Source organism: Neoarius graeffei, chromosome 2 (genome assembly GCF_027579695.1).
Source record: "Neoarius graeffei isolate fNeoGra1 chromosome 2, fNeoGra1.pri, whole genome shotgun sequence".
Taxonomy (NCBI): Eukaryota; Metazoa; Chordata; class Actinopteri; order Siluriformes; family Ariidae; genus Neoarius; species Neoarius graeffei.
This window is the reverse complement of record NC_083570.1, coordinates 21,035,672-21,063,411: the sequence shown is the minus strand read 5'-3', so window position 1 is coordinate 21,063,411 and position 27,740 is coordinate 21,035,672. Positions and strand designations below refer to the sequence as shown.

The 27,740-nt window shown below is 38.6% G+C and overlaps 1 protein-coding gene across 4 annotated transcripts in view; it reads right to left on the bottom strand.

The window, feature by feature from the left end:
- Positions 1 to 27,740, bottom strand: part of LOC132881483 (gamma-aminobutyric acid receptor subunit rho-2-like) — a 164,826-nt gene that overhangs the window by 48,545 nt on the left and 88,541 nt on the right. For 3 of the 4 annotated variants that reach the window (XR_009654046.1, XM_060913975.1, XM_060913976.1), the window contains exons 1-2: positions 22,327 to 22,655; positions 4,080 to 4,186 (exon numbers count right to left, since the gene is read on the bottom strand). Coding sequence is in view for 3 of the 4 variants with exons in the window: in XM_060913975.1 (XP_060769958.1) it covers positions 4,080 to 4,186; positions 22,327 to 22,448 (229 nt within the window). In the remaining variant the exon portion in view is untranslated. Of the gene's footprint in view, positions 1 to 4,079; positions 4,187 to 22,326; positions 22,656 to 27,740 lie in introns of those variants that run through there. The other variant, XM_060913980.1, reaches the window with a different exon arrangement.

Here is a 27,740-nt window from a genome sequence, read left to right as displayed (position 1 = left end):
CGGCGGATGGCACGGTGAATTGTGTTCACAGATAATGTTCTCTGGAAATATTCCTGAGCCCATTTTGTGATTTCCAATACAGAAGCATGCCTGTATGTGATGCAGTGCCGTCTAAGGGCCCGAAGATCACAGGCACCCAGTACGGTTTTCCGGCCTTAAACCCTTATGCACAGAGATTCTTCCAGATTCTCTGAATCTTTTGATGATATTATGCACTGTAGATGATGATATGTTCAAACTCTTTGCAATTTTACACTGTCGAACTCCTTTCTGATATTGCTCCACTATTTGTCGGTGCAGAATTAGGGGGATTGGTGATCCTCTTCCCATCTTTATTTCCGAGAGCCGCTGCCACTCCAAGATGCTCTTTTTATACCCAGTCATGTTAATGACCTATTGCCAATTGACCTAATGAGTTGCAATTTGGTTCTCCAGCTGTTCCTTTTTTGTACCTTTAACTTTTCCAGCCTCTTATTGCCCCTGTCCCAACTTTTTTGAGATGTGTTGCTGTCATGAAATTTCAAATGAGCCAATATTTGGCATGAAATTTCAAAATGTCTCACTTTCGACATTTGATATGTTGTCTATGTTCTATTGTGAATACAATATCAGTTTTTGAGATTTGTAAATTATTGCATTCCATTTTTATTTACAATTTGTACTTTGTCCCAACTTTTTTGGAATCGGGGTTGTAATTTATCAAAGTGTTTCTATCTCGTCAAAGTGATTCTACCTCTTTCCTGAGTTTTGAACTCAAAGAATTTCTATCCAAGTGTTTCTACCTCATCAAAGTGTTTCATAGTTCAGAAATGTGTTTGTCTTATTAAAGCAATTGTACCTCATCTGTTTCTACCTCAGGAATGTGTTTCTTCCTCAGGAAAGTATTTCTGCACTATTAAAGCACTTCCACCCTGTCAAAGAACTTCAACCACATTGAAGAATTTCTACCTCAGCAATGAATGTCTATCTTATTAAAGCATTCCTACCTCATCCTTGTGTTTCTACCTCATCAAATAATTTCTAAAGCCTCACTCACAACCCGCCGTAAGTGTTTTGGACACGCACGGGTCGCAGGGTTTGGTAGCTCACAGCCATGCCGCAGCGTCGCGGTGAACCCAGGGGAAAGTTTGGGGGAGCAGTACGGGCAAAGTACTTGTCAAGTACAAGTTGCACACCTGACTTCCTCAAGGCATGGGAAAAATTGCACCATTAGCCCGTGGAAAGCGTATGCCTGACGCACGTGGTCAGTGTGTGTTCAGTGAGTGTGGAGTGTGTGAGACTTGCATTTTACCAGTTTCCTGCGCTACGAGTTCAGGCCGCACTTGTGAAGCATGTATGATGCATGTGATTAGCATGTTACAATCGCTCATAACTTGCGTGTGACACAAGCCAGGAGTGGGTATAAAACCAGCGTGTCTGCAGCATTCTGGATCCATCTTTCGACTGAAGAACACTGGGTATTTTATGGGAAAAATTTAAAATTTTTCAGTTTAAAGTTTAAAAAATGGGACCCAAGAAGAAGCGAGCAAAAGTGAAGTAACCCAGCCTGAAACAGAAGAGGAGGAGGAAGAATTTGATGATGATGGTAGCAGCACCAGCGAGCCCTGCACAGAGAGGGAGAAGTTTGCCTTCAAGCCGGCAGAAGGCACAGCATCCCGCCAGAGGGATTTTCACAGGTAAATACACATGCTTTAAACATTCATTCAGTATCTATATGCTTATGTAATTAATATTATATATGCTGATTTTCATGTACGTTTCAGCTAACGACACCCAGAAGTGAGGACACTGCAATCCCATCATCACTGTCAGGCCATTGTGCCATGCTCAGTGATAAGGACAAGGACACCCTGTCCCACCACTCAGCAGGAGTAGGAGCAGGACAGCAGCTCAGAGTCAAAGTGTGTTTCAGTGCTCAAACTGTTGGGCTATTTAGTTGGGATTTTTTTTACAATGTAATAAAATGCGTTATTCCCTTTTACCCATGTTTTATTATTTGATGTTTGCATGGTAAATTAAACATATACTCAAATAAAAACAGCAAATGAAGTGGTCTTCTTCCCTTCTACAATGCTACATGATCGGTTCCTTGGTTCCTCCCCAGTATATATACCCAGAGTCTTGCCCCTCGTGTCGCGTGCAGGTCATGTGCAGGTCGCACACCACACATAGGGGTAGAAAGTGAGATGTACTTCTGTCTTGCACGCCGCACAAATAGCAAGTGTGGAATACTTGTGTAGTACTTCTGAGGCACGTCACTCATACAATGACCGTGCGTCACTCATGCGTCTTACTGTCATCGCAGAAAGCATCTACTAGCCGCGCTGCTGACTTGGTTCAGGTGTACAAAAGGAATACGGGTCCCGTACATAGTGTATGCATTCTTGATTTGTCGCAAGACCCGTAGAATTTGCATGTGCAGGACCAAAAGTCTCCACGGGCAGTCTGTGACCTTCTACGGCGCTGAACACATGCAAGTGTCGCGCAAGTCTCAAGCATGGTTTTGCCAAATTTTTTACCATAGACCGCCCGTAGCAGCACGTACGGTGGGTTGTGAGTGAGGCTTAACACAGGAATGTATTTGGACCTCATCAAAGCATTTTTACCTCATCAGAGTGATTCTACTTTGTCAGTGTTTCTACCTCAAGAAGACATTTCTTCTTCATCAAAGAGCTTCAACCTCATCAAAGAGTTTCTACCTTATTAAATAATTCCTAACTCATGCATGTGTTTCTACCTCATCAAAGCATTTCTACTTCATCAGAGTATTTCTCACTTATCAAAGTGTTTTTACCTCATCAATATGTTTCTACCTGAGTAATGCGTTTGTACCTCATCTCAAAGTGTTTCAATCTCAGGAAACCATTTCTATCTCATCAAAGAGCATCTGTGTCGTCAAAGCATTTCTACCACAGGAATGTGTTCCAATCAGCCAAGAAAAAAAATCTGAGATGGCAGTGGGCACAAAAAAAAAAGTCAAAGTCCCTTCCCATGCCATGTGGCGCATAGGGCAGCGCCGATCTCCATTTCCGTAGCCCTCGGCCTCTCGCCTATTACATAGCTAAGGTTACTGTGGGGGGCTAGACCTCTGGTAACTGCGAGAGTTTGACTCCCTATTCACATTTGTATTGCAGCATGTATTGCCAGACCATTTTTATGATGGTCTGGCATTTTTATGATGGTATGACCTGACCGTGAGTAGAACTCACAATCTCCCGATCACGAGGTGGACACGCTAACCACTAGGCCAACTCGCGGTGGCAGTGGGCACAGTTTCAATGAAACTGGGCAGTTGAAGTTAGGCAACATTTTTCCAATCTTCAGTTGTGCCGATGCCCCGTGATTGGCTGATAATTCCATGGATGTGCAGTTGTACAGGTGTTTCAAAGAAAGTGGACAAAAAGTTAACAAAAGTACAAACACTAACTAACCTTAGCTGTCATGAATGAAGGTGCATTGGCAGCAACACTTTTATTATATTATAGCCTATATTGTAAAGCCAGTCTTATTCACGACCAACCAGTGCACGTAGCTACATTTATATTTTATTCCAATGAAGCACAATTATGATGAATTTAAAATAATAAAAATTTAGGGTTTTTTTTCTTAATTACTGAGAACATTGATTTTGTCCACTAATTATTGCAGGCCTAGTGGGCACTATAACCAAATCTCATCTCATCTCATTATCTGTAGCCGCTTTATCCTGTTCTACAGGGTCGCAGGCAAGCTGGAGCCTATCCCAGCTGACTACGGGCGAAAGGCGGGGTACACCCTGGACAAGTCGCCAGGTCATCACAGGGCTGACACATAGACACAGACAACCATTCACACTCACATTCAGTCAATTTAGAGTCACCAGTTAACCTAAACTGCATGTCTTTGGACTGTGGGGGAAACTGGAGCACCCGGAGGAAACCCATGCGGACATGGGGAGAACATGCAAACTCCACACAGAAAGGCCCTCGCCGGCCACAGGGCTCGAACCCGGACCTTCTTGCTGTGAGGCGACAGCGCTAACCACTACACCACCGTGCTGCCCACTATAACCAAATAACAAACTTAAGTTTCTGTCCTACCTGCAAATGCTGGTCTCATGGTGAAATCGTGATCTTCCACCCGCAGCAAATGGTTCGTTTTCACTTTTCTTGTTTTGGTTCCATCGACCACCTTTTTGGACAGAGTGCTGTAAGACATTACCGTTAATTACATCAACACACTGAGCTTAATGGCAGTGTTCTACATTAAACGATACACAAGTAATAATTGTTAGTTATCAGTTAACTGAAACTCCTAACTCAAGAGTTGTTTGGATGGTTCTGGTTTCTTAGCTTCTGTATGGTAGAGAAACACCCAACTCTAGTGTTCTACATAGAACCTTGAAAGCAAGGGTTCTCAACCTTTTCTGCTTTGAGGCTCATCTATTCATACTTGTAACGAGTTGGGGCCCATTAAAAAAGTTCCCCAACTATTTTGGCTCACCTATTTTATTAGAATCTAATAATCTATTGTAAAGTGTATTAATGGGATGCAACATCACTCTCTGTTACAGACGGGAGCCCAGGAATTAAATAAATGCAATAAAAACAAACTGTTTTTAATTGTAGGTATTGTATTTAAAACTGTACAGATGTGCTAGAAGCCAAACCATACATGCAGGGCATTTGCAGTCAAAAAGGGATTAATGATCCAAAAGTGGAGTCTGGTCCATTAATACAAGAACTTATAACCATGTTTGTGTACAGAAAGCAAGCAAGTTATTAAAACCAATAAGTACACTCAAAAGAAGTGGATTATAGAAACCACTCAGTGGGATTAGATCCTTGCACGTTAACAAAGAAGGATTTTTCCTATGAAAGAAAAATTTACTTGCTAAATTTGACATTAGTAGAATAAATTTTGATCGTATTGTAGCCAGAACTAAATACAAAGACAATTAGTTATGCATACTATTAATTAACTTAATGCGACAATAATGAACAGATAATCAACAGATTTTAAGTTTAAGATTGTGTGTATATTTTTTTAAAGATTGTAATTATTTGCATCTGTACACGCACGACCCCACCAGCTCTGCTGATCAACTTAGCATGTTTAAATAAAAAGTTATTGAATTATTCATTATGAGTTGGAAAATTATCTATCCATTGAGTTCCTGACATCTCAAACTACCTGGTACTGTACAGTTGTTAGACCTCATTCTACACGGACAAACAGATGAAAACCTGGAAGAGCATGGAGGAGTACAACTTTTTATATGTGGCTGGGTTAAAGGTTTGGGGATCTGGACACTACAAGATAAATCCTGTATCGTTTTTGCCCGGGTAAGGAGGAATTTCTGAGCTTTGTATGTGTCTTTCCAATGGTTCTAGGATGCTACAAGTTTTAGTATCGGGTGTAAGCAAACCACAGCCGCTCGATTCCTAATCCTCCCTGCTCTTCTCTTCCAGCAGGCATTGCAAATCCACTGAATTTACCCACAAACAGATTTATTTATTCTTCCCACTGTGCATGCGGGGGGGGGCGGGGGGGGGGGGGTGTTAAATGCAAAGGAAGGATGTGGCAATAATAAAGACTTGTTCTTCTTAATTTACCCACAAATGTATTTATTCCACTTGAAAGGTGTACGTCCAACCAGCTACCGAATTTGGGACTATGACATCCTGAACTTTTTAGTATTTGGCTTCAAACTTGAAAAAAAAATCCGCGGCCCACTAGATGTCGCTTCGCGGCCCAGTGGTTGAGAAACACTGCTTTAGAGGACGATGAATAACTTTTAAGGGTGCTAGATTAGATTAGTGTAAATGCAAACCATTTATAATATGTAAAGTATGAATCTGCCTTTTTATAGTTACATTGATGTATACTAGAACATTGCTCACAGAACTGAAGTGCTCTCATGCACAACAGATTCTCTGCATGTTCACGTCACAGCTCCATGGTCATGAATGCCTCTGTGCGTGTGCAATTCATAGCACTATGTGCTCATTCTTAATATATATGCGTGCTGATACCTCTGTGTGTACACAGGCCATACTTGCTATCTCGATGTTTTTAATGTTCATATAACCTAGGCTATCTAAGATAATAGGATGCTTTTTGTATCGGTTAAACTTGATATTTGCCTGCCGCACTGACGCACACAAAGACCCAAGCACTGAACAGCTGCATCTCTAGAACAAACTCATCTCTGCTAATTACAGCAAATATGGTATTAATATAGGATGTCACTTTCAGTTATTTTCACATGCTTGCAATAAATCAATAAACTCAAAGGGTACTTTGAGAGCGCGGACCTCCACGAAGGACAATAGTCAGCTCTTCTATGATATCTGCAAAGACAGTGACTTTATACGTCTGGATATATTTTCAAAATTATTAGAATTATGTGCCTACGTGTGTATCCCAGGGATGACTGGTACCTGTGAATGTGGGTTGTGATATGGAGTCATCATATTTCTACATTGGTTAGGTTTTTTTTTTAAACTATTGGACTTATTGCCACTGACGGGATTTTAAAATGTATGACATTTTTGAGCGCAGACTTCCACCAAAACCAAATTTACTATTTTACAATGCTATCAAACATGAAAATTAAATTTGTGGATCCAGCCTGTGGATTAAACTTTAATGGGTTCATCTTTGAAATCGGGTTGGTAGGTTTTGTGCAGTTCTTAAAGTCAAACAGACAAACAACATTCACCAAAAACACGACTGCCTTGGCAGAAATAAAAATCTGTTGGCAAGGTCATATACTAGTGCATCTCAAAAAATTAGAATATTGTGAAAAAGTTCAACATTTTCCATCAGTTATTTAAGAAAGTGAAAATGTTATATATTATAGACATTACACAAACTAAAATGTTTCAAGCATTTTTCTATTTTAATTTTAATCAGTATGGCATATAGTACAAAAACATAAATAAACCATCTCAAAATATTAGAATATTTCATTTCGAGTTTGAGTAAAACAGTATGAACACAGTGCATCTCTCGGTTTAGTTCAGTACACACAACCACAATCATGGGGAAGACTGCTGACTTGACTGTTGTCCAGAAGATGCTCACTGATGCCTTCCACAAGGAGGGTAAGACACAAAAGGTCATTGCTGAAAAGGGTGGCTGGAAAAGGTGCACAAGCAACAGGGATGGCCGCAGTCTTGAGAGGATTGTCAAGAAAAGTTGATTCAAGAACTTGGGAGAGCTTCACAAGGAGTGGACTGAGGCTGGTGTCAGTGTATCAAGACCCATCACGAACAGACATCTTCAAGAAAGGGGATACAACTTTTGCATTCCTAATATCAAGCTACTCCTGAGCCAGAGACAATGTCAGAAGTGTCTTATCTGGGCTAAGGAGAGAAAGAAATGGACTGTTGCTCAGTGGTCCAAAGTCCTCTTTTCAGATGAAAGTACATTTTGCATTTAATTTGGAAATCACGGTTCTAGAGTCTGGAGGAAGAGTGGAGAGGCACAGAATCCAAGGTGTTTGAAGCCCAGTGTGAAGTTTCCACAGTCTGTGATGATTTGGGGTGCCATGTCATCTGCTGGTGTTGGTCCACTGTATTTTATCAAGTCCAAAGTCAACACAGCCATCTACCAAGAGATTTTAGAGCACTTCATGCTTCCATCTGTTGACGAGCTTTTTGGAGATGCTGATTTCCTTTTCCAGCAGGACTTAGCACCTACCCACAGTGCCAAAACTACTACCAAATGGTGTGCTGACCATGATATTACTGTGTTTGATTGGCCAGCCAACTTGCCTGACCTGAACCCCATGGAGAATCTATGGGGTATTGTCAAGTGGAAGATGAGAAACACCCGACCCAAAAATACAGACATGCTGAAGGCCACTATCAAAGCAACCTGGGCTTCAATAACACCTCAGCAGTGCCACAGACTGATCACCTCCATGCCACACTGCACTGATACAGTAATTCATGGTAAAGGAGCCCCAACCAAATATTGAGTGTATAAATGAATATACTTTTCAGAAGTTGGACATTTCTATATTGTAAATCCTTTTTTTGATTGATCTTAGGGAATATTCTAATAATTTGAGATACTGGATTTCTGATTTTCATGAGCTATAAGCCATAATCATCAAAATTAAAACAAAAAAGGCTTTAAATATTTCACTTTACATGTAATGAATATAGAATATATGAAAGTTTACCTTTTTGAATTAAATTATGAAAAAAAAGGAACTTTTTCATGGTATTCTAATTTTTTGAGATGCACTAGTAGTTCACCTACCTGCTAAATCAATAAGGGGTTAAATACAAATAAGTTTATGTAGATTAACTGTACTGATGATGTACTTCAGTCACTTATATTGTCACTGACATGTCAGGGATAAACTCGGATGGTGTTTGAGTTATAAGAGCAATATTTTTTCCAGCATTTTTTGTGGCATGTGTCCTGTGTCTCTTTACACACAGAATCCAACCCCTTAATGACAGGATAAATATAATTATTTATGTAAAAAATAAAACACAATGCCGCATAGTTACAGGAAAATAATCAAATCAGTCAGAGTGTTGTGTGACGCAACCCAATGTGAAGCCAAGGTGATTATCCTATAACAGCATGTGTTTTATTCTTCTTATACTACAGCAACACTTCACTTACATTTTATCAGCTATAAACACTCATTCCCTCATAGTCTTGAAGTTAATGAGATGAAAAAAAATGCAGCTTTGTCCTTAAGACTCTCCTGCGGGGGACAACTTACTGTCTGTTCTGAAACACTAACACTGGAGACTCCTTCCATAAATGTCCAGTGAATATCTGCTTTGAGAAAAGGTTGTCATATCAACGATAGTGTATTTTAATCAGTTTATAATTAGTCTTAGATGAGGTGGAGCATCCATTATATAAGTCCCTACAGCACAGGCGCAGATAGAGGGGGGGACGGGGGGGATTCGTCCCACCCAGATTTAAATTCACCTCGTTTGGTCCCCCCCACTTATAGGGAGGAAAAAACGTCTATGCTGTCTTTCTTTGCATAAGGCAAACCTCACGGAAAAATCAAAAGACTAATTACCATTCGGTTTATTGAGGTGCACAGCAGTACATACATAGTTGCAACTGCGCAGACTGCACAGGTTGCAAGCTCGGTTGCTATGGTTACCCACAACAAGTTTGACAGGCATATCGGGGACAGCTCCTAGTTCAGGACCCCAACACGGCATGATGAAGGGTGCCAAAAGGCAGAAAACGATTGCATCGTTTTTTCAAAAAAAAAAAAGACTAAGTAAACTGTGCCTTACTTTATCATATCACCTTGCAATTTTTTGATAGTCTGTTCAAAGTAATGTCATAGTGAAAGTAAAATCGCACGGAGTAGAAATGCCTTTCTGGTAGCCTCCTTCTTTTGGTGGTAGCCTGTAGATACAGTGCTCAGAAGTCAGTTTTAATGTTTAATCTGGCGTTCCCTGCCATAATTTCAGCGAGCATATTGTTTCATAACGAAACTTTGCGAAGAGTTGTTGACTGACTGCTGCTCACGCAACACACAGGCATAGTTAGAAAGTCAGGATGCACTGGTTTACACTTTACACACACACAGACACACACACACGTAGCCCAGCCTCTCGCTATGTTTAACAGTTGGAACTTAGCGGTTTTAAAACTAGTTTTGCAATTTCTGTGCGTGATGATAATGTGTAAACTTTGGATTTCCATAGGCTATGTTAAAATGTTATCATTGTCCTGGCCTGCAGGTAGTTCCTGGTGATGGCAGTGAGGGAGGTGAAATAACATGTATACACACTACCGTTCAAAAGTTTGGGGTCACCCAGACAATTTTGTGTTTTCCATGAAAAGTCACACTTTTATTTACCACCATAAGTTGTAAAATGAATGGAAAATATAGTCAAGACATTTTTCTGGCCATTTTGAGCATTTAATCGACCCCACAAATGTGATGCTCCAGAAACTCAATCTGCTCAAAGAAAGGTCAGTTTTATAGCTTCTCTAAAGAGCTCAACTGTTTTCAGCTGTGCTAACATGATTGTACAAGGGTTTTCTAATCATCCATTAGCCTTCTGAGGCAATGAGCAAACACATTGTACCATTAGAACACTGGAGTGAGAGTTGCTGGAAATGGGCCTCTATACACCTATGGAGATATTGCATCAAAAACCAGACATTTGCAGCTAGAATAGTCATTTACCACATTAGCAATGTATAGAGTGTATTTCTGATTAGTTTAAAGTGATCTTCATTGAAAAGAACAGTGCTTTTCTTTCAAAAATAAGGACATTTCAAAGTGACCCCAAACTTTTGAACGGTAGTATACACACACACACACACACACATACATATATACACAAAATGGAATCATTTGCTGACAGCTCAGTCCCCCCCAGTTCAAAAATCCTATCTGCGCCCCTGCCCTACAGTGATGCTTGAAAGTTTGTGAGCCCTTTAGAATTTTCTATATTTTGTATAAATATGACCTACAGTGGTATGCAAAAGTTTGGGCACCCCGGTCAAAATTGCTGTTACTGTGAACAGTTAAGCAAGTTGAAGATGAAATGATCTCCAAAAGGCATAAAGTTAAAGATGACTCATTCCCTTTATATTTTAAGCAAAAACAATTTATTTTCATCTTTTACATTTTCAAAATGACAAAAACAGAAAAGGGCCCGAAGCAAAAGTTTGGGCACCCTGCATGGTTAGTACCGAGTAACACCCCCTTTGGCAAGTGTCAAAGCTTGTAAACACTTTTTGTAGCCAGCTAATAATCTTTCAGTTCTTACCTGGGGGATTTTCACACATTCATCCTTGCAAAAGGCTTCCAGTTCTACAAGTTTCTTGGGCTGTCTTGCATGCACTGCTCTTTTGAGATCTATCCACAGATTTTCAATGGTGTTTAGGTCAGGGGACTGTGAGGGCCAGGGCAAAACCTTCAGCTTGTGCCTCTTGAGGTATTCCATTGTAGATTTTGGTGTGTTTTGAATCATTGTCTTATTGTAGGACCCATCCTCTTTTTAACTTCAACTTTTTTACAGATGGTGTGATGTTTGCTTCCAGAGTTTGCTGGTATTTATTCGAATCCATGCTTCTCTCGACCAGTGAAATGTGCCCTGTGCCACTGGCTGCAACACAACGCCAAAGCATGATCGAGCCACACCCATGCTTCAGAGTTGGAGAGGTGTTCTTTTCCTGGAATTTGGCACCCTTTTTTCTCCAAACATACCTTTGCACATTGTGGCCAAAAAGTTTTATTTTGATTTCATCAGTCCACAGGACTTGTTTCCAAAATGCATCAGGCTTGCTTAGATGTTCATTTGCAAACTTCAGACACTGAATTTTGTGGCTAGGATGCAGGAAAGGTTTTCTTCTGATGACTCTTCCATGAAGGTCATATTTGTTCAGGTGTCACTGCATAGTAGAACAGAGCACCATCACTCCAGGGTCTGCTAAATCTTTCTGAAGGTCTTTTGCAGTCAAACAGGGGTTTTTATTTGCCTTTCTAGCAATCCAATGAGCAGTTCTTTCAGAAAGTTTTCTTCATCTTCCGGACCTCACCTTGATCTCCACTGTTTCTGTTAACTGTCATTTCTTAATAACATTACAATCTGAGGAAATGGCTACCTGAAAACACTTTACCATGTTCTTGTAGCCTTCTCCTGCTTTGTGAACATCAATTATTTTATTATTCAGAATGCGAGGGAGTTGCTGAGAGGAGCCCATGGCTGTTGATTTTAGGGACAAGTTTGAGGAGTCAGTGAAATTATACAGCTTTGAAATCTGCATCATCTGACCTTTCCTAATGAAGAATTTGAACAAGCCACAGCTCAAAAGCTAATTGAAGTCTGGAACCTTGGTAAAAGTTACCTGAGAACTCAAATGTATTGGGGTGCCCAAACTTTTGCATAGTGTTCCTTTTCTTTTTTCACTCTCCAATTGCACAAAACAAAAATAATACACAAATCTTGCAGAAAACGCTGAAATGTGTCATCTTTACCTTTGTAGGGTGCTATTGGTCTTAAGTGATCAATCTCATTAAATCATTAAATCAGTCTCATTGAATCATTAAATCAGTCTCATTAATAATACCATTAATTTTGGTGCTTAATAATAAATTACCAAACAGCTAAATTATGGTATATTCCAAATTATTATGATCACTTCCAATGCAGCAATAATGTATAACTTACTGAATTACAGCCAATGGCACTCATATACACTTTGGAATTCTTTGAGATTGGATGACTTCAAAAATATATGGAAGCAACACAGACACAGTTTAACAATTAATTGAATTTATTATAACAATGATAAAAATGGGTAATAGTAGTTTAATACATTATATACAATATGGTCATATACTTGAGTGTGTGTGTGAGGAAGAGAAAGGGGTGTGTGTGTGTGTTTCAGGGACTGGAATTTTATCTATGTGTTGGGGGGAGGTGAGACTACCTTGTGGCTTGCTTTGAGACAAAAGAATTAGCCGTGGCAGCTAACCCACTAGCTTATAACATTACTAAATCCACTGAAACCTTGATGAGATCCAAATATGTGTAATAATGAAATCAAAAGTGTTAGGAAGGACAGCAAAAAGAGCATGCAATACCTCTCTCTTAAAAACAACTGAGAGAGCAATGTAGAACACAAGATCAGTGTGCACAATTAAACAATTCCTGAGTTTAAATTCACACTACTTCATAAAGCTAATTCCTAAGACTAGTTTTGCCCAAAATGCCAGTATTACTTTCCAGTATTTTGCCTCTGTGTAGGATGCAGAAATGTTCCGAAATTTCTGGAGTCCACAGGAGCATGTGAGTCGCTTCCGTGAAACTCCAGAGAATTCTTGGTCCGACGCTTTGTCGTTCGTGAGGAAAAGTCTCTGATCAAACAATGTGCACAGCGATTAAGTCAGAAGGAATCCGGTCGCTTCTAACTTTTAATTAAACTGCTTTGGGCAGCAGTCGTAATGTTACTTATAATATAAATAAAACTGGTTATATCTCAACCAAGAGAGAGAGCGCAACTCAAGTAGTTTTACCGTGGCCAGTGGTAAACGAAAGCACGCTAAATATCTCTTCTTGCAAGAAAGACGTTTTAATCTTGGGTGTTCTGATGAGTAGATCTCTTTTAGACAAGGCAGTCCAGCGGCGAGAGAGTGCCTCTTTATGTCTGTAGACGAAGTTCACAGAGCCAAAGAGACAGAACAGAAGTTGACTCAGTAACTTATGGCTTCAGGGAGGATGTGACGTAGGTCAGCGCGGAAATTGGTTGATGGGATTTGTAGCTCTTAAAGGGACTGTGTGTATCCACACCTTTATGCCTTTTGGTGATCAGTTCATCTTCTGCTCACTTAACTATTCACAGTAACAGACATTTTCAGGAAGGGTGCCCAAACTTCTGCATGCCACTGTAAATCATCAGATTTTCACACAAGTCCTAAAAGTAGATAAAGAGAACCCAGTTAAACAAATGAGACAAAAATGTTATACTTGGTTATTTATTTATTGAGGAAAATGATCCAATATTACATATCTGTGAGTGGCACAAGTATGTGAACCTTTGCTTTCAGTATCTGGTGTGACCGCCTTGTGCAGCAATAACTGCAACTAAACATGTCTGGTAACTGTTGATCAGTCCTGCACACCGGCTTGGAGGAATTTTAGCCCATTCCTCTGTACAGAATAGCTTCAACTCTGGGATGTTGGTGGGTTTCCTCACATGAACTGCTCGCTTCAGGTCCTTCCACAACAACATTTTGATTGGATCAAGGTCAGGACTTTGACTTGGCCATTCCAAAACATTAACTTTATTCTTCTTTAACCATTCTTTGGTAGAACGACTTGTGTGCTTAGGGTCATTGTCTTGCTGCATGACCCACCTTCTCTTGAGATTCAGTTCATGGACGGATGTCCTGACATTTTCCTTTTGAATTCACTGGGATAAGTCAGAATTCATTGTTCCATCAATGATGGCAAGCCGTCCTGGCCCATATGCAACAAAACAGGCCCAAACCATGATACTACCACCACCATGTTTCACAGATAGGATAAGGTTCTTATGCTGGAATGCAGTGTTTTCCTTTCTCCAAACATAACGCTTCTCATTTAAACCAAAAAAATTCTATTTTGGTCTTATCCATCCACAAAACATTTTTCCCATAGCCTTCTGGCTTGTCCACGTGATCTATAGCAAACTGCAGATGAGCAACAATGTTCTTTTTGGAGAGCAGTGGCTTTCTCCTTGCAACCCTGCCATGCACACCATTGTTGTTCAGTGTTCTTCTGATGGTGGACTCATGAACATTAACATTAGCCAATGTGAGGGGGCCTTCAGTTGCTTAGAAGTTATCCTGGGGTCCTTTGTGACCTCACCGACGATTACACGCCTTGCTCTTGGAGTGATCTTTGTTGGTCAACCACTCCTGTGGAGGGTAACAGTGGTCTTGAATTTCCTCCATTTGTACATAATCTGTCTGACTGTGGATTGGTGGAGTCCAAACTCTTTAGAGATTGTTTTGTAACCTTTTCCAGCCTGATGAGCATCAACAACGCTTTTTCTGAGGTCCTCAGAAATCTCCTTTGTTCGTGCCATGATACACTTCCACAAACGTGTTGTGAAGATCAGACTTTGATAGATCCCTGTTCTTTAAACAAAACAGGGTGCCCACTCACACTTGATTGTCATCCCATTGATTGAAAACACCTGACTCTAATTTCACCTTCAAATTAACTGCTAATCCTAGAGGTTCACATACTTTTGCCACTCATGGATGTGTAATATTGGATCATTTTCCTCAATAAATAAATGACCAAGTACCATATTTTTCTCTCATTTGTTGAACTGGGTTCTCTTTATCTACTTTCAGGACTTGTGTGAAAATCTGATGTTTTAGGTCATATTTATACAGAAATAGAGAAAATTCTAAACGGTTCACAAACTTTCAAGCACCATTCTATGTAATATAGAAACAATGTGTGAATGAATAGGCATCTAAGGGGCTAACATCTGAGGGGCTGTGATAGAAAATTAATCAATCAACACCAAGAAGAATTCACCTTGCACAAGCACTATGATATAAGAAAATATATTGAGGTCATTTTCTGAATATTTTGAAATATATCTTGGCATTTTCAGTCCTATGGATAGCATATAGCACAAAACTACTGCATGAAAAGTAACATTATTAGGTATTAGTACAAATATGGAGGTCCGTCCATCCATCCACCAATCCATCCATTGTCTGCCGCTTATTCGGGTCTGGGTCGCAGGAGTAGCAGCCTAAGCAGAGCAGCCCAGACTTCCCTCTCCCCGGCCACCTCCACCAGCTCTCCTGGGGGAATACCAAGGCGTTCCCAGGCCAGCCAAGAGATGTAATCTCTCCAGCGTGTCCTGGGTCTGCCCCAGGGTCTCCTCCAGGAGGCGTCCGGGGGCATCCTGACAAGGTGCCCGAACCACCTCAACTTACTCCTGTTGATGTGGCGGAACAGCGGTTCTACTCTGAGTCCCTCCCGAATGACCAAGCTTCTCACCCTGTCTCTAATGGAGAGGGTGAGATTCCCCTCCTTGAATTGTCACTTTAACGTGGTGGAGGGGTTCAAGTGCCTCAGTGATTCTCGGAGTTATGTTGTGGGGGACATTTGTCCTTGGTAGGGTCTCCCAAGGCAAACACGTCCTAGATGAGAGATCAGACAAATAGCAGTTCTGAAGACCCTTATGAGAGAAACAGCAAGTGCCCTCGCCCGGACCAGGGATACCGGTGCCCCACCCTGGAGCTAGGCCTGGGGGAGGGACTCATCAGCAAGCGCCCGGTGGCCGGGCCTATGTCCGTGGGGCCCAACTGGGCCTAGCCTGAATGAGCAACACAGAACCATTCTCTTGTGAACCCACCACCTGCAGGAGGTGCCGTAAGGGTCCAGTGGTACATTTTGGATCGGGTGGCAACCAAAGGCAGAGGTTCTGGTGTACTGATCGCTGACTGACAAAATATGGAGGTGATTATGGGAAATCGCGTACGCTGATTGGTCAAGAGAGTCGGACTATTTCTCGATAATCACTTCGGGCGACTCAGCAAAATGGCGGCTTTGTCGTAAGTGAGGAAGAACACTATGAAAGTGACATTTGCATGCCCCTTTTGAAGACTGAAATAAGTGATTTTTTAAATACGATTTTTGCAAAAAAAATTAAATCACCACCTATGGCCATTTCAAGATGACAGTTTACCAGGATGCTATTTGAAATACCTGGGGAGAACACTGCTCTTTACTTACTTGTTTCAGTTTTAATTATTTGTTGAAGGCAACATTCATAATAAGTGTCCTAAACTAAAACAATTATCCGCATCAGGCTCAGTGAATATTGGTGATTATTATACATCTGGGCCACTTTTTCCATGGAATAAAAACATGTACTCTATTCCCTTCTAGTGGGTTTATTGATGGCATGCAATATTATCATAATATCACTTATCCTCCATGTATTACGCCACTCTCCCCAATGGAGAATGAGCGTGCAATATTGTTACTGTATTGTTCATGTGGTTAGAAGAGTCAAGACAACACAACATCATACATCGGAGCTCATGCGAAGATCCAATGACAAAACATTTCTGCTGCACATGCGCACACTCGTTTCTTTGTCGGCCAGGAAAGAGCGACGCTCCAGTGCTAGGTTTAAGCACTAAATAAACAAACTGAAAACAAACTAAAAATGTGCTGAACACCCGAAAGGCTACTAAAACTTCATTATATATTCTTCATGCATATTTACAAGAGAAAAACAGACCAACGGACATAAAAAAGCTGGAAAAGAGAGCAATAGTGGAAATATTGCCAAAGTTCTCCTTGGAGGTGAGGAAAAGTGACAGAGACTTTTACAAGAGGACTTCACTCGTGGACTTCACTCAGTAAAGCCCTTTTGTTTTGAACAACTGCAATGTAACAATTAACTACAACCAAAGTAACTTTCAACTTGAACTGTCAACCTGGATATTGCTTGTATACAAGTCGGGTTGTTGTTCAGACTTGTACCATTTTTATTGTTAGAACTTTGTACACATACATTGGATTGACAGAATTACATTCGATCAGAATCAGCGTTCGATACTGGTAAGTTACCCCCCCCGTTCTGAAGTTTTTGTAAAATCTATAATTGTTCCATCTAATGTGTATATAGTACAACAATAATAATAATATTGGCAGGCTTTTTTCCATAGTATATCAGATATATTCCATTCAGCTACTCATCTTCGACTCGTTCAATATCATGCTAGCTGAATGGAATATATCTGATATACCACTCAACGCCAGCCAATATTATTTAAATAATAACCTCAACTTCGTCTTTGTTATTATTCACCTTGCCTTCAGTGAATAATTATTAAATAATAAATAATATAAGCATATAAATATAATAGAGTGGCGGCTACAGTTATTGACAGTCCATAATTATTGACACCTTTTCAGATTTACCAATAAAAAATTTTTTTTACAAAGATCAGTTTCAGTTACAACAATTATTATTGGTTAATTCATCAACCGGAAGACCCGCCTCGCCCTTTGATCTTGTCGTCTGATGACAGCTCGTTACCCGAGATGGAATTTTTTTCTGCACGATCAGCAATTTGAGGAAAACCCAGACGTTATCATCACAGGTAAGCATGGTGGAAAGATCACGGACATGTTTTTACTTATCAAACTCAGAGATATTTCATGATCTCTTTGTCAAAACCTACTTTGTTTCTTACTCTTTCAGTTGACAGTCATCATTTTGTATCTAAACGCGCGTTTGAGAAGTCACGTGAGGTGTCAATAATAGTGATCACTTTCACCGGTGTCCACCATTATCGACACCCTGTGGAATTAAGTGACAACTGTTATGGATCGATCTTCATGTAACATTGTTGAAGGAGATGAAGTACTTTTAAAAAAATAAAAGTGCTGTGATTTATAATAAGTTTTATGTGATTCATAACAGAATGGAATGTTTATAGAGTATTTGGAATCCTATTACAATAAACAGAATTACATCAGAATTAAATTCCTAGCATATAAAAAAATTGCATGCTTGAAATATTCAGATGTTTCTATTCCATTCAGATTTTTTTTTGAGTTTGTTGTAAATATCTACCACATACAGTGGTGCTTGAAAGTTTGTGAACCCTTTCGAATTTTCTATATTTCTGCATAAATATGACCTAAAACATCATCAGATTTTCACACAAGTCCTAAAAGTAGATAAAGAGAACCCAGTTCAACAAATGAGAGAAAATTATGATACTTGGTCATTTATTTATTGAGGAAAATGATCCAATATTACATATCTGTGAGTGGCAAAAGTATGTGAACCTCTAGGATTAGCAGTTAATTTGAAGGTGAAATTAGAGTCAGGTGTTTTCAATCAATGGGATGACAATCAGGTGTGAGTGGGCACCCTGTTTTACTCAAAGAACAGGGATCTATCAAAGTCTGATCTTCACAACACATGTTTGAGGAAGTGTATCATGTCATGAACAAAGGAGATTTCTGAGGACCTCAGAAAAAGCATTGTTGATGCTCATCAGGCTGGAAAAGGTTACAAAACCATCTCTAAAGAGACTGGACTCCACCAGTCCACAGTCAGACAGACTGTGTACAAATGGAGGAAATTCAAGACCATTGTTAGCTTCCCCAGGAGTGCTCAACCAACAAAGATCACTCCAAGAGCAAGGCGTGTAATAGACGGCGAGGTCACAAAGGACCCCAGGGTGACTTCTATGCAACTGAAGGCCCCTCTCACATTGGTTAATGTTCATGAGTCCACCATCAGAAGAACACTGAACAATGGTGTGCATGGCAGGGTTGCAAGGAGAAAGCCACTGCTCTCCAAAAAGAACATTGCTGCTCATCTGCAGTTTGCCAAATATCACATGGACAAGCCAGAAGGCTATTGGAAAAATGTTTTGTGGACGGATAAGACCAAAATAGAATTTTTGGTTCAAATTAGAAGCGTTACGCTTGGAGAAAGGAAAACACTGCATTCCAGCATAAGAACCTTATCCCATCTGTGAAACATGGTGGTGGTAGTATCATGGTTGGTTTGGGCCTGTTTTGCTGCATGTGAGCCAGGACGGCTTGCCATCATTGATGGAACAATGAATTCTGACTTATACCAGCGAATTCTAAAGGAAAATGTCAGGACATCTGTCTATGAACTGAATCTCAAGAGAAGGTGGGTCATGCAGCAAGACAACGACCCTGAGCACACAAGTCGTTCTACCAAAGAATGGTTAAAGAAGAATAAAGTTAATGTTTTGGAATGGCCAAGTCAAAGTCCTGACCTTAATCCAATCGAAATGTTGTGGAAGGACCTGAAGCGAGCAGTTCATGTGAGGAAACCCACCAACATCCCAGAGTTGTAGCTGTTCTGTATGGAGGAATGGGCTAAAATTCCTCCAAGCTGATGCACAGGACTGATCAACAGTTACCGGAAACGTTTAGTTGCAGTTATTGCTGCATGGGGGGGGGGGGGGGGGGGGGTCCACACCAGATACTGAAAGCAAAGGTTCACATACTTTTGCCACTCACAGATATGTAATATTGGATCATTTTCCTCAATAAATAAATGACCGAGTATAATATTTTTGTCTCATTTGTTGAACTGGGTTCTCTTTATCCACTTTTAGGACTTGTGTGAAAATTTGATGTTGTTTTAGGTCATATTTATGCAGAAATATAGAAAATTCTAAAGGGTTCACAAACTTTCAAGCACCACTGTATTACAATATCAGTAAACATTTTATATTTTGGTTCGAGGAATGACATGCAACCTCTGACCTGGATTTTCACGTGGTTACAATATCAGTTGCCTGTTGACATTTATTTGTAAACTCCAAAACTAGAAATTAATACAAACAATAATGAATGATGATTAACAAAATTTGATCTACGGAAATACTTCGAAAGTGGGTAGAAAGTGGAACAAAAAGATTTTCTGATGCAGGTTAAACATTATCAGCTCATTTGTTTACAAACATTAGAATTACTTCGTCATTTACATAAACACCGACATTGATATATTTATATAAAAGATATTTTGTACTAAATATAAGACAAATTTTAAATAAAAACTATGTTTTGTTAGCTTAATACCACATACCAATTATTTTTTTGAAATAAATAATCATCTGCTAGCTACACATGGTTAAAATGGCTCTTGTGCAATATACCTACTCACTTGTGCAATACTGGTAATAATACCTGTGCAATACCACCTTTGTAATACACTTATGTTAACTATATTTCTGAAAAACTGTTAATTTATGCAAATTTGTTCGTTTTTTATCTCTAAATTTGTAGTTCATTTATTTTATATATATCCTTTTTTGTATACGAAGTACTTTTGCACTACTCCTTCACTGCTTTATCTTTTTCTCTTTATATATTTTGCTGCTGTAACAATGTAAATTTCCCCTTGTGGGATAATAAAAGGCTCTTCTCATCTTATCCAGATGTCAATAACTGTGGACAAAGGTGTCACGTGATCTGATGCACCAAATAATCAGGAATTTTTTTCCCCCAGTGGAAGTTTGAGTAATTATTCATGCAGAATTTACGTATTGAAAGTCTTTTATACTTTTGCAATGGCCAAAAGATTGTAAAGGTGCTCTATTATGATAAACATACTTATGATGGATATGTGGACTAATTTTGTATAATCTCTCTCTCAAATATCGCGATATTTCATGGTATCGCTTGAAAACAAATGAGGTTGCTTGTGCATGTTTTGTTAAACCACGTACCGGTTATTTTTAAAAAAATAAATAGATCTAGATGTTGATAACTGTGGACAAAAGGTGTCACGTGATCAGGGTTTTTTTTGGAAGTTTGAGTAATTATTCATGCACAATTTACATATTGAAAGTCTTTTCTACTTTCACAACAGTGTCGATAATTGTATCCGCCGCTCTAGTATGACAAATGTACTTATGACGGATATGTGGACTAATTTTGTATAATCTTTGTAAAATATCATGATATTTTATGGTATCGCTTGGAAACAAATGAAGTTGCATGTGTATGCTTTGTTAAACCACATACCGATTTTTTTTTTTTAAATAATCATCTGGATGTCGATAACTGTGGACAAAGGAGTCACATGATCTGATACACCAAGTAATCAGGATTTTTTTTCCCCCAGTGGAAGTTTGAGTAATTATTCATGCAGAATTCACGTATTGAAAGTCTTTTCTACTTTTGCAACGGCCAAAAGATCGTAAAGGTGTCGATAATTGTATCCGCCGCTCTATTATGATAAACATACTTGTTATGACAGATATGTGGACTAATTTTGTATAATCTCTCTCTCAAATATCGCGATATTTCATGGTATCGCTTGGAAACAAATGAGGTTGCTTGTGCATGTTTTGTTAAACCATGTACCGATTATTTTTTAAAAAATAAATAGATCTAGATGTTGATAACTATGGACAAAGGTGTCACGTGATCTGCTACACCACGTAATCAGGTTTTTTTTAAAGTTTGAGTAATTATTCATGCACAATTTACGTATTGAAAGTCTTTTCTACTTTCGCAACAGTGTCGATAATTGTATCCGCCGCTCTAGTATGACAAATGTACTTATGACGGCTATGTGGACTAATTTTGTATAAATCTTTGTAAAATATGATATTTCATGGTATCGCTTGGAAACAAATGAAGTTGCATGTGTATGCTTTGTTAAACCACATACCGATTTTTTTTTTTTTAAATAATCATCTGGATGTCGATAACTGTGGACAAAGGAGTCACATGATCTGATACACCAAGCAATCAGGAATTTTTTTTCCCCCCAGTGGAAGTTTGAGTAATTATTCATGCAGAATTTATGTATTGAAAGCCTTTTCTACTTTTGCAACGGCCAAAAGATTGCAAAGGTGTCGATAATTGTATCCGCCGCTCTATTATGATAAACATACTTATGACGGATATGTGGACAAATTTTGTATAATCTCTCTCTCAAATATTGCGATATTTCATGATATCGCTTGGAAACAAATGAGGTTGCGTGTGTAAAAACAAAAGTATTTGTGAAAAAAATATAAAATATAAAATTATATACACACACACACACACACACACACACACGTATATTATCAAGTAGGAAATTAGTTTTTTTTCCTTTGCAGGAGCTTAGTGTTATGTTGTTTGAAACACCGAAATACTGTAAATAGCTAATTTAACAGAGTAGCCTTTGCATAAAGGTGACTAAAGTTTCCGCCACACAAACAGGTTAAACATGAGGTGAAATAAACAATTTCAAAAGGAAAGAAAATAAATAAATAAATAAATAAATAAATAAGCAAGCAGTACGTACGGTCCGTGTTTATGAGTTTCCAGGTTTGCAGACCACCTGCGTTTCCTGCTCTTCTGCTTCCCACAATCGACAACAACAATCAGGCAGAAGAGAAGAAATAGCAGGTTGCTAATGTAAGGCATGATGCGGGTTAGATGAGGAAGCCGCCTCTGTGTGCGAACTGTCCGTCCTCAGCATGGTAATGCTCCCATTCTGTATTCACCAGCATCTGTGTGCGTGTGTGTGTGTGTGTGTGTGAGAGAGAGAGAGAGAGAGAGAGAGAGAGAGTGAGAAGCTACATGGTCCCTAGTGACGCGCGTGCGGCGGACACAGGGCTCGTGAAGACAGTGCTTGAGGACAGCGCATGCACAATTTTACCACAGAAAAACAATAAAGACACTTCCGAGTGGAGCTTGTTTGTTTGTCTTTAATTATCTTATTTCCTTTCTAGTTTTATTTCACCTTTAATTCAGCTCAGACTCAGTTCGACATTGTCGTCACTGCTTCATTCATTCGCACATAAAAAAATTCCTAATACAAAACAAGTACTAGAGCGGTGGCTACAGTTATCGACACCATTGCCAAAGTAGAAAAGACTTTCAATACGTAAATTGTGCAGGAATAATTACTCAAACTTCCAAAAAATTCCTGATTACTTGGTGTAGCAGATCATGCGACTCCTTTGTCCACAGTTATCGACATCCAGATGATTATTTATTTTAAAAAGTAATAAATCGGTATGTGGTTTAACAAAACATACACATGCGACCTCATTTGTTTCCAAGCTATACCATGAAACATCATGATATTTGACAAAGGGATTATACAAAATTAGTCCACATATCCGTCATAACAAGTATGTTTATCATACTAGAGTGGCGGCTACAATTATCAACACTGTTGCAAAAGTAGAAAAGACTTTTTTGTACGTAAATTGTGCATGAATAATTACTCAAACTTCCGAAAAATTCCTGATTACTTGGTGTAGCAGATCACGTGACACCGTTGTCCACAGTTATTGACATCCAGATGATTTTTTTTTTAAATAATCGATATGTGGTTTAACAAAACATACACATGCAACCTCATTTGTTTCCAAGCAATACCATGAAATATCGCGATATTTAACAGAGATTATACAAAATTAGTCCGTCATAACAAGTATGTTTATCATACTAGAGCGGTGGCTACAATTATCGACACCTTAACGATCTTTTGGCTGTTGCGAAAGTAGAAAAGATTTTCAATACGTAAATCGTGCAGGAATAATTACTCAAACTTCCAAAAAATTCCTGATTACTTTATGTAGCAGATCACGTGACACCTTTGTCCACAGTTATTGACATCCAGATGATTTTTTATTTAAAAAACAAAATAATCGGTATGTGGTATCAAGTTAACAAAACATAGTTTTTATTTAAAATGTTTTACATAGACTTATATTTAGTACAAAATACCTTTTATATTTTAATAAATAGATCGATGTCGGTGTTTACATAAATGAGGAAGTAATTCTGATGTTTGTAAACAAATTAACTGATAATGTTTAACCTGCGTCAGAAAATCTTTTTGTTCCACTTTCCAAGTATGTCCGTAGATCACATTTTGTTAATCATTCATTGCTGTTTGTATTAACTTCTAGTTTTGTAGTTTACCAATAAATGCCAACAGGGATTTGACATTGTAACCACATGAGCATCCAGGTTGAAAGTTGCATGTCATTCCTCGAACCAAAATATAAAATGTCAACTGATATTGTAATGTGGTAGATATTTACAACAAACTGAAAAAAAAAAATTCTGAATGGAATCAAAAAATCTGAATATTTCAAGCATGTAAATTTTTATATGCTAGGAATTTAATTCTGGTCTAATTCTATTTATTTCAATAGGATTCCAAATACTCTATAAGCATTTCATTCTGCTATGAATCAGAAAAAAAAATTATAAAATCACAGCACTTTTATTTTATTTTTTTTTAAAGTACTTCATCTACTTCAACAATGTTACACAAAGATCGATCCATAACAGTTATAAATGTCGCTTAATTCCACAGGGTGTCAATGGTGGACACCAGTGAAAGAGATCACCATTATCAACACCTCACGTGACTTCTCAAACGTGCGTTTAGATACAAAATGATGACTGTCAACTGAAAGAGTAAGAAACAAAGTAGGTTTCGACGACGAGATCATGAAATATCTGTGAATTTGATCAGTAAAAACATGTCCATGATCTTTCCACCATGCTTACCTGTGATGATAACGTCCAGGTTTTCCTCAAATTGCTGATCGTGTGGAAAAAAAATTCCATCTCAGGTAACGAGCTGTCATCAGACAAGAAGATCGAAGGGCGAGGAGGGTTTTCCGGTTGATTAATTAACCAATAATAACTGTTGTAACTGAAACTCACCTTTGTAAAATTGTTTTTTTATTGGTAAATATGAAAAGGTGTCAATAATTATGGACTGTCGATACAGTAATTGTAGCCGCCGCTCTAACAAAAGAAATGCACAGGAGGAGCCAATAAAACCCATAAGGGCTTGTCGAGTGGCCATCCTGTAGTGAGACATTCAACATAAAAGTAAGAAAATACAGGCAAATACAAAACAAAAACATAAAAAAACTAAAGTGTGACAAGTGTAACAAGAAAGGTGACAATGTACCAATGCATAGAATATGATGGTGAGAGCAGTTATGATGTATTACTTAACTGATCCAGCAAGAAGAGAATGGTTAATTTCTTAAATTATTTTATACTGCTGGAATTTCTAATATGAACTGGTAATTGGTTCCAACAGGAAGGACCTCTGAATCTAATTGAAAATTTAGAAAAAGTTGCCCTGCAATTATGAATTTGAAAGTTGAAGTGAAATAAATTTTGAAAACATACTAGGAGTAGGTTGTGGATAGATTGAAAAACAAAACAGATTTAAAAAATGGTTTAAATCCAAAAATTAAAAAAAGCATTCATTCATTTATCTTCAAGAACCATAGCTACTGGTTATTATATGGTTAGAAGTGCACTTTATCCTGTGATCTATCATGGGAACACTGGGCACAAGGTGGGAATATACCCTGGATGGGACACCAATCTGGTCACTTGCTTATAAAAAAAAAACAAAAAAAAACAAATGACCTCCGAGAACTTTGTTGGAGAACATTGTTTCGCCTCTGTTCCCAACGTAACTCAAAAAGTAGTGAACGGATTTGGATGCAATTTGGAGGAAAGGTGAATCATGAGCCAAGGAACAGTTGTTTAGATTTTGATGTAAATCCGGATATGTATGATGATCCAGAATTTTTTTTTTTTGTCCGTTCCCAATGTAACTCAAAAAGTAGCACATGGATTTGGATGCAATTTGGAGGAAAGGTGAACCATAGGCCAAGGAAAAAATTATTACATTTTGATCCAAATCCAGATATGTATGAGGAACCAGGATTTTTTTTTTTTTTTTTGGTCTGTTCCCAACTTAACACAAAAACTAGTGAGTGGATTTTGATGAACTTTGGAGGAAATTTTGGGTTCAAAATCATTTACCGACAGCTTCCATGAAGTGATTCCGGCTATGTGAGAATTTAGCTTAGGAGTGAAAAATAAAGCTGTTCTTTGAAGACTTCAGACACAGGAAATACTCTAGGACTGAGAAATTTGTGGTTATTCAGCAAAATGCATTTTTTTTTTATTAAAATGAAAAAATAAAAAAAAGTTTGTTGGACGTTCCACAACATTAAATGTTACTAATAACATAAAATGTACGACTTCAGAGCTGTTCTAGAAAAAATCAAATCAGATTTAAGAATTTAACTTTGTAAAATTGGTAGAAGTATAAAATAGAGTATACAGTGGTGCTTGAAAGTTTGTGAACCCTTTAGAATTTTCTATATTTCTGCATAAATATGACCTAAAACAACATCAGATTTTCACACAAGTCCTAAACGTAGATAAAGAGAACCCAGTTAAACAAATGAGACAAAAATATTATACTTGGTCATTTATTTATTGAGGAAAATAATCCAAATATTACATATCTGTGAGTGGCATAAGTATGTGAAACTTTGCTTTCAGTATCTGGTGTGACCCCCTCGTGCAGCAATAACTGCAACTAAACATTTCCAGTAACTGTTAATTAGTCCTGCACACCGGCTTGGAGGAATTTTAGCCCATTCCTCTGTACAGAACAGCTTCGACTCTGGGATGTTTGTGGGTTTCCTCACATCAACTGCTCGCTTCAGGTCCTTCCACCACATTTCGATTGGATTAAGGTCAGGACTTTGACTTGGCCATTCAAAAACATTCACTTTATTCTTCTTTAACCATTCTTTGGTTGAACGACTTGTGTGCTTAGGGTCGTTGTCTTGCTGCATGACCCACCTTCTCTTGAGATTCAGTTCGTAGACAGATGTCCTGACATTTTCCTTTAGAATTCGCTGGTATAATTCAGAATTCATTGTTCCATCAATGATGGCAAGCCGTCCTGGCCCAGATGCAGCAAAACAGGCCCAAACCATGATACTACCACCACCATGTTTCACAGATGGGATAAGGTTCTTATGCTGGAATGCAGTGTTTTCCTTTCTCCAAACATAATGCTTCTCATTTAAACCATAAAGTTCTATTTTGGACTCATCTGTCCACAAAACATTTTTCCAATAGCCTTCTGGCTTGTCCACATGATCTTTAGCAAACTGCAAATGAGCAGCAATGTTCTTTTTGAAGAGCAGTGGCTTTCTCCTTGCAACCCTGCCATGTACACCATTGTTGTTCAATGTTCTCTTGATGGTGGACTCATGAACATTAACCAATGTGAGAGAGGCCTTCAGTTACTTAGAAGTTATCCTGGGGTCCTTTGTGACCTCGCCGACTATTACATGCCTTGCTCTTGGAGTGATCTTTATTGGTTGACCACTCCTGGGGAGGGTAACAATGGTCTTGAATTTCCTCCATTTGTACACAATCTGTCTGACTGTGGATTGGTGGAGTCCAAACTCTTTAGAGATGGTTTTGTAACCTTTTCCAGCCTGATGAGCATCAACAACGCTTTTTTTTGAGGTCCTCAAAAATCTCCTTTGTTCGTGCCATGATACACTTCCACAAACATGTTGTGAAGATCAGACTTTTATTTAAAGAACAGGGATCTATCAAACAGGGTGCCCACTCACACCTGATTGTCATCCCATTGATTGAAAACACCTGACTCAAATTTCACCTTCAAATTAACTGCTAATCCTAGAGGTTCACATACTTTTGCCACTCACAGATATTTAACATTGGATCATTTTCCTCAATAAATAAACGACCAAATATAATATTTTTGTCTCATTTGTTTAACTGGGTTCCCTTTATCTACTTGTAGGACTTGTGTGAAAATCTGTTGTTGTTTTAGGTCATATTTATGCAGAAATGGAGAATTCTAAAGGGTTCACAAACTTTCAA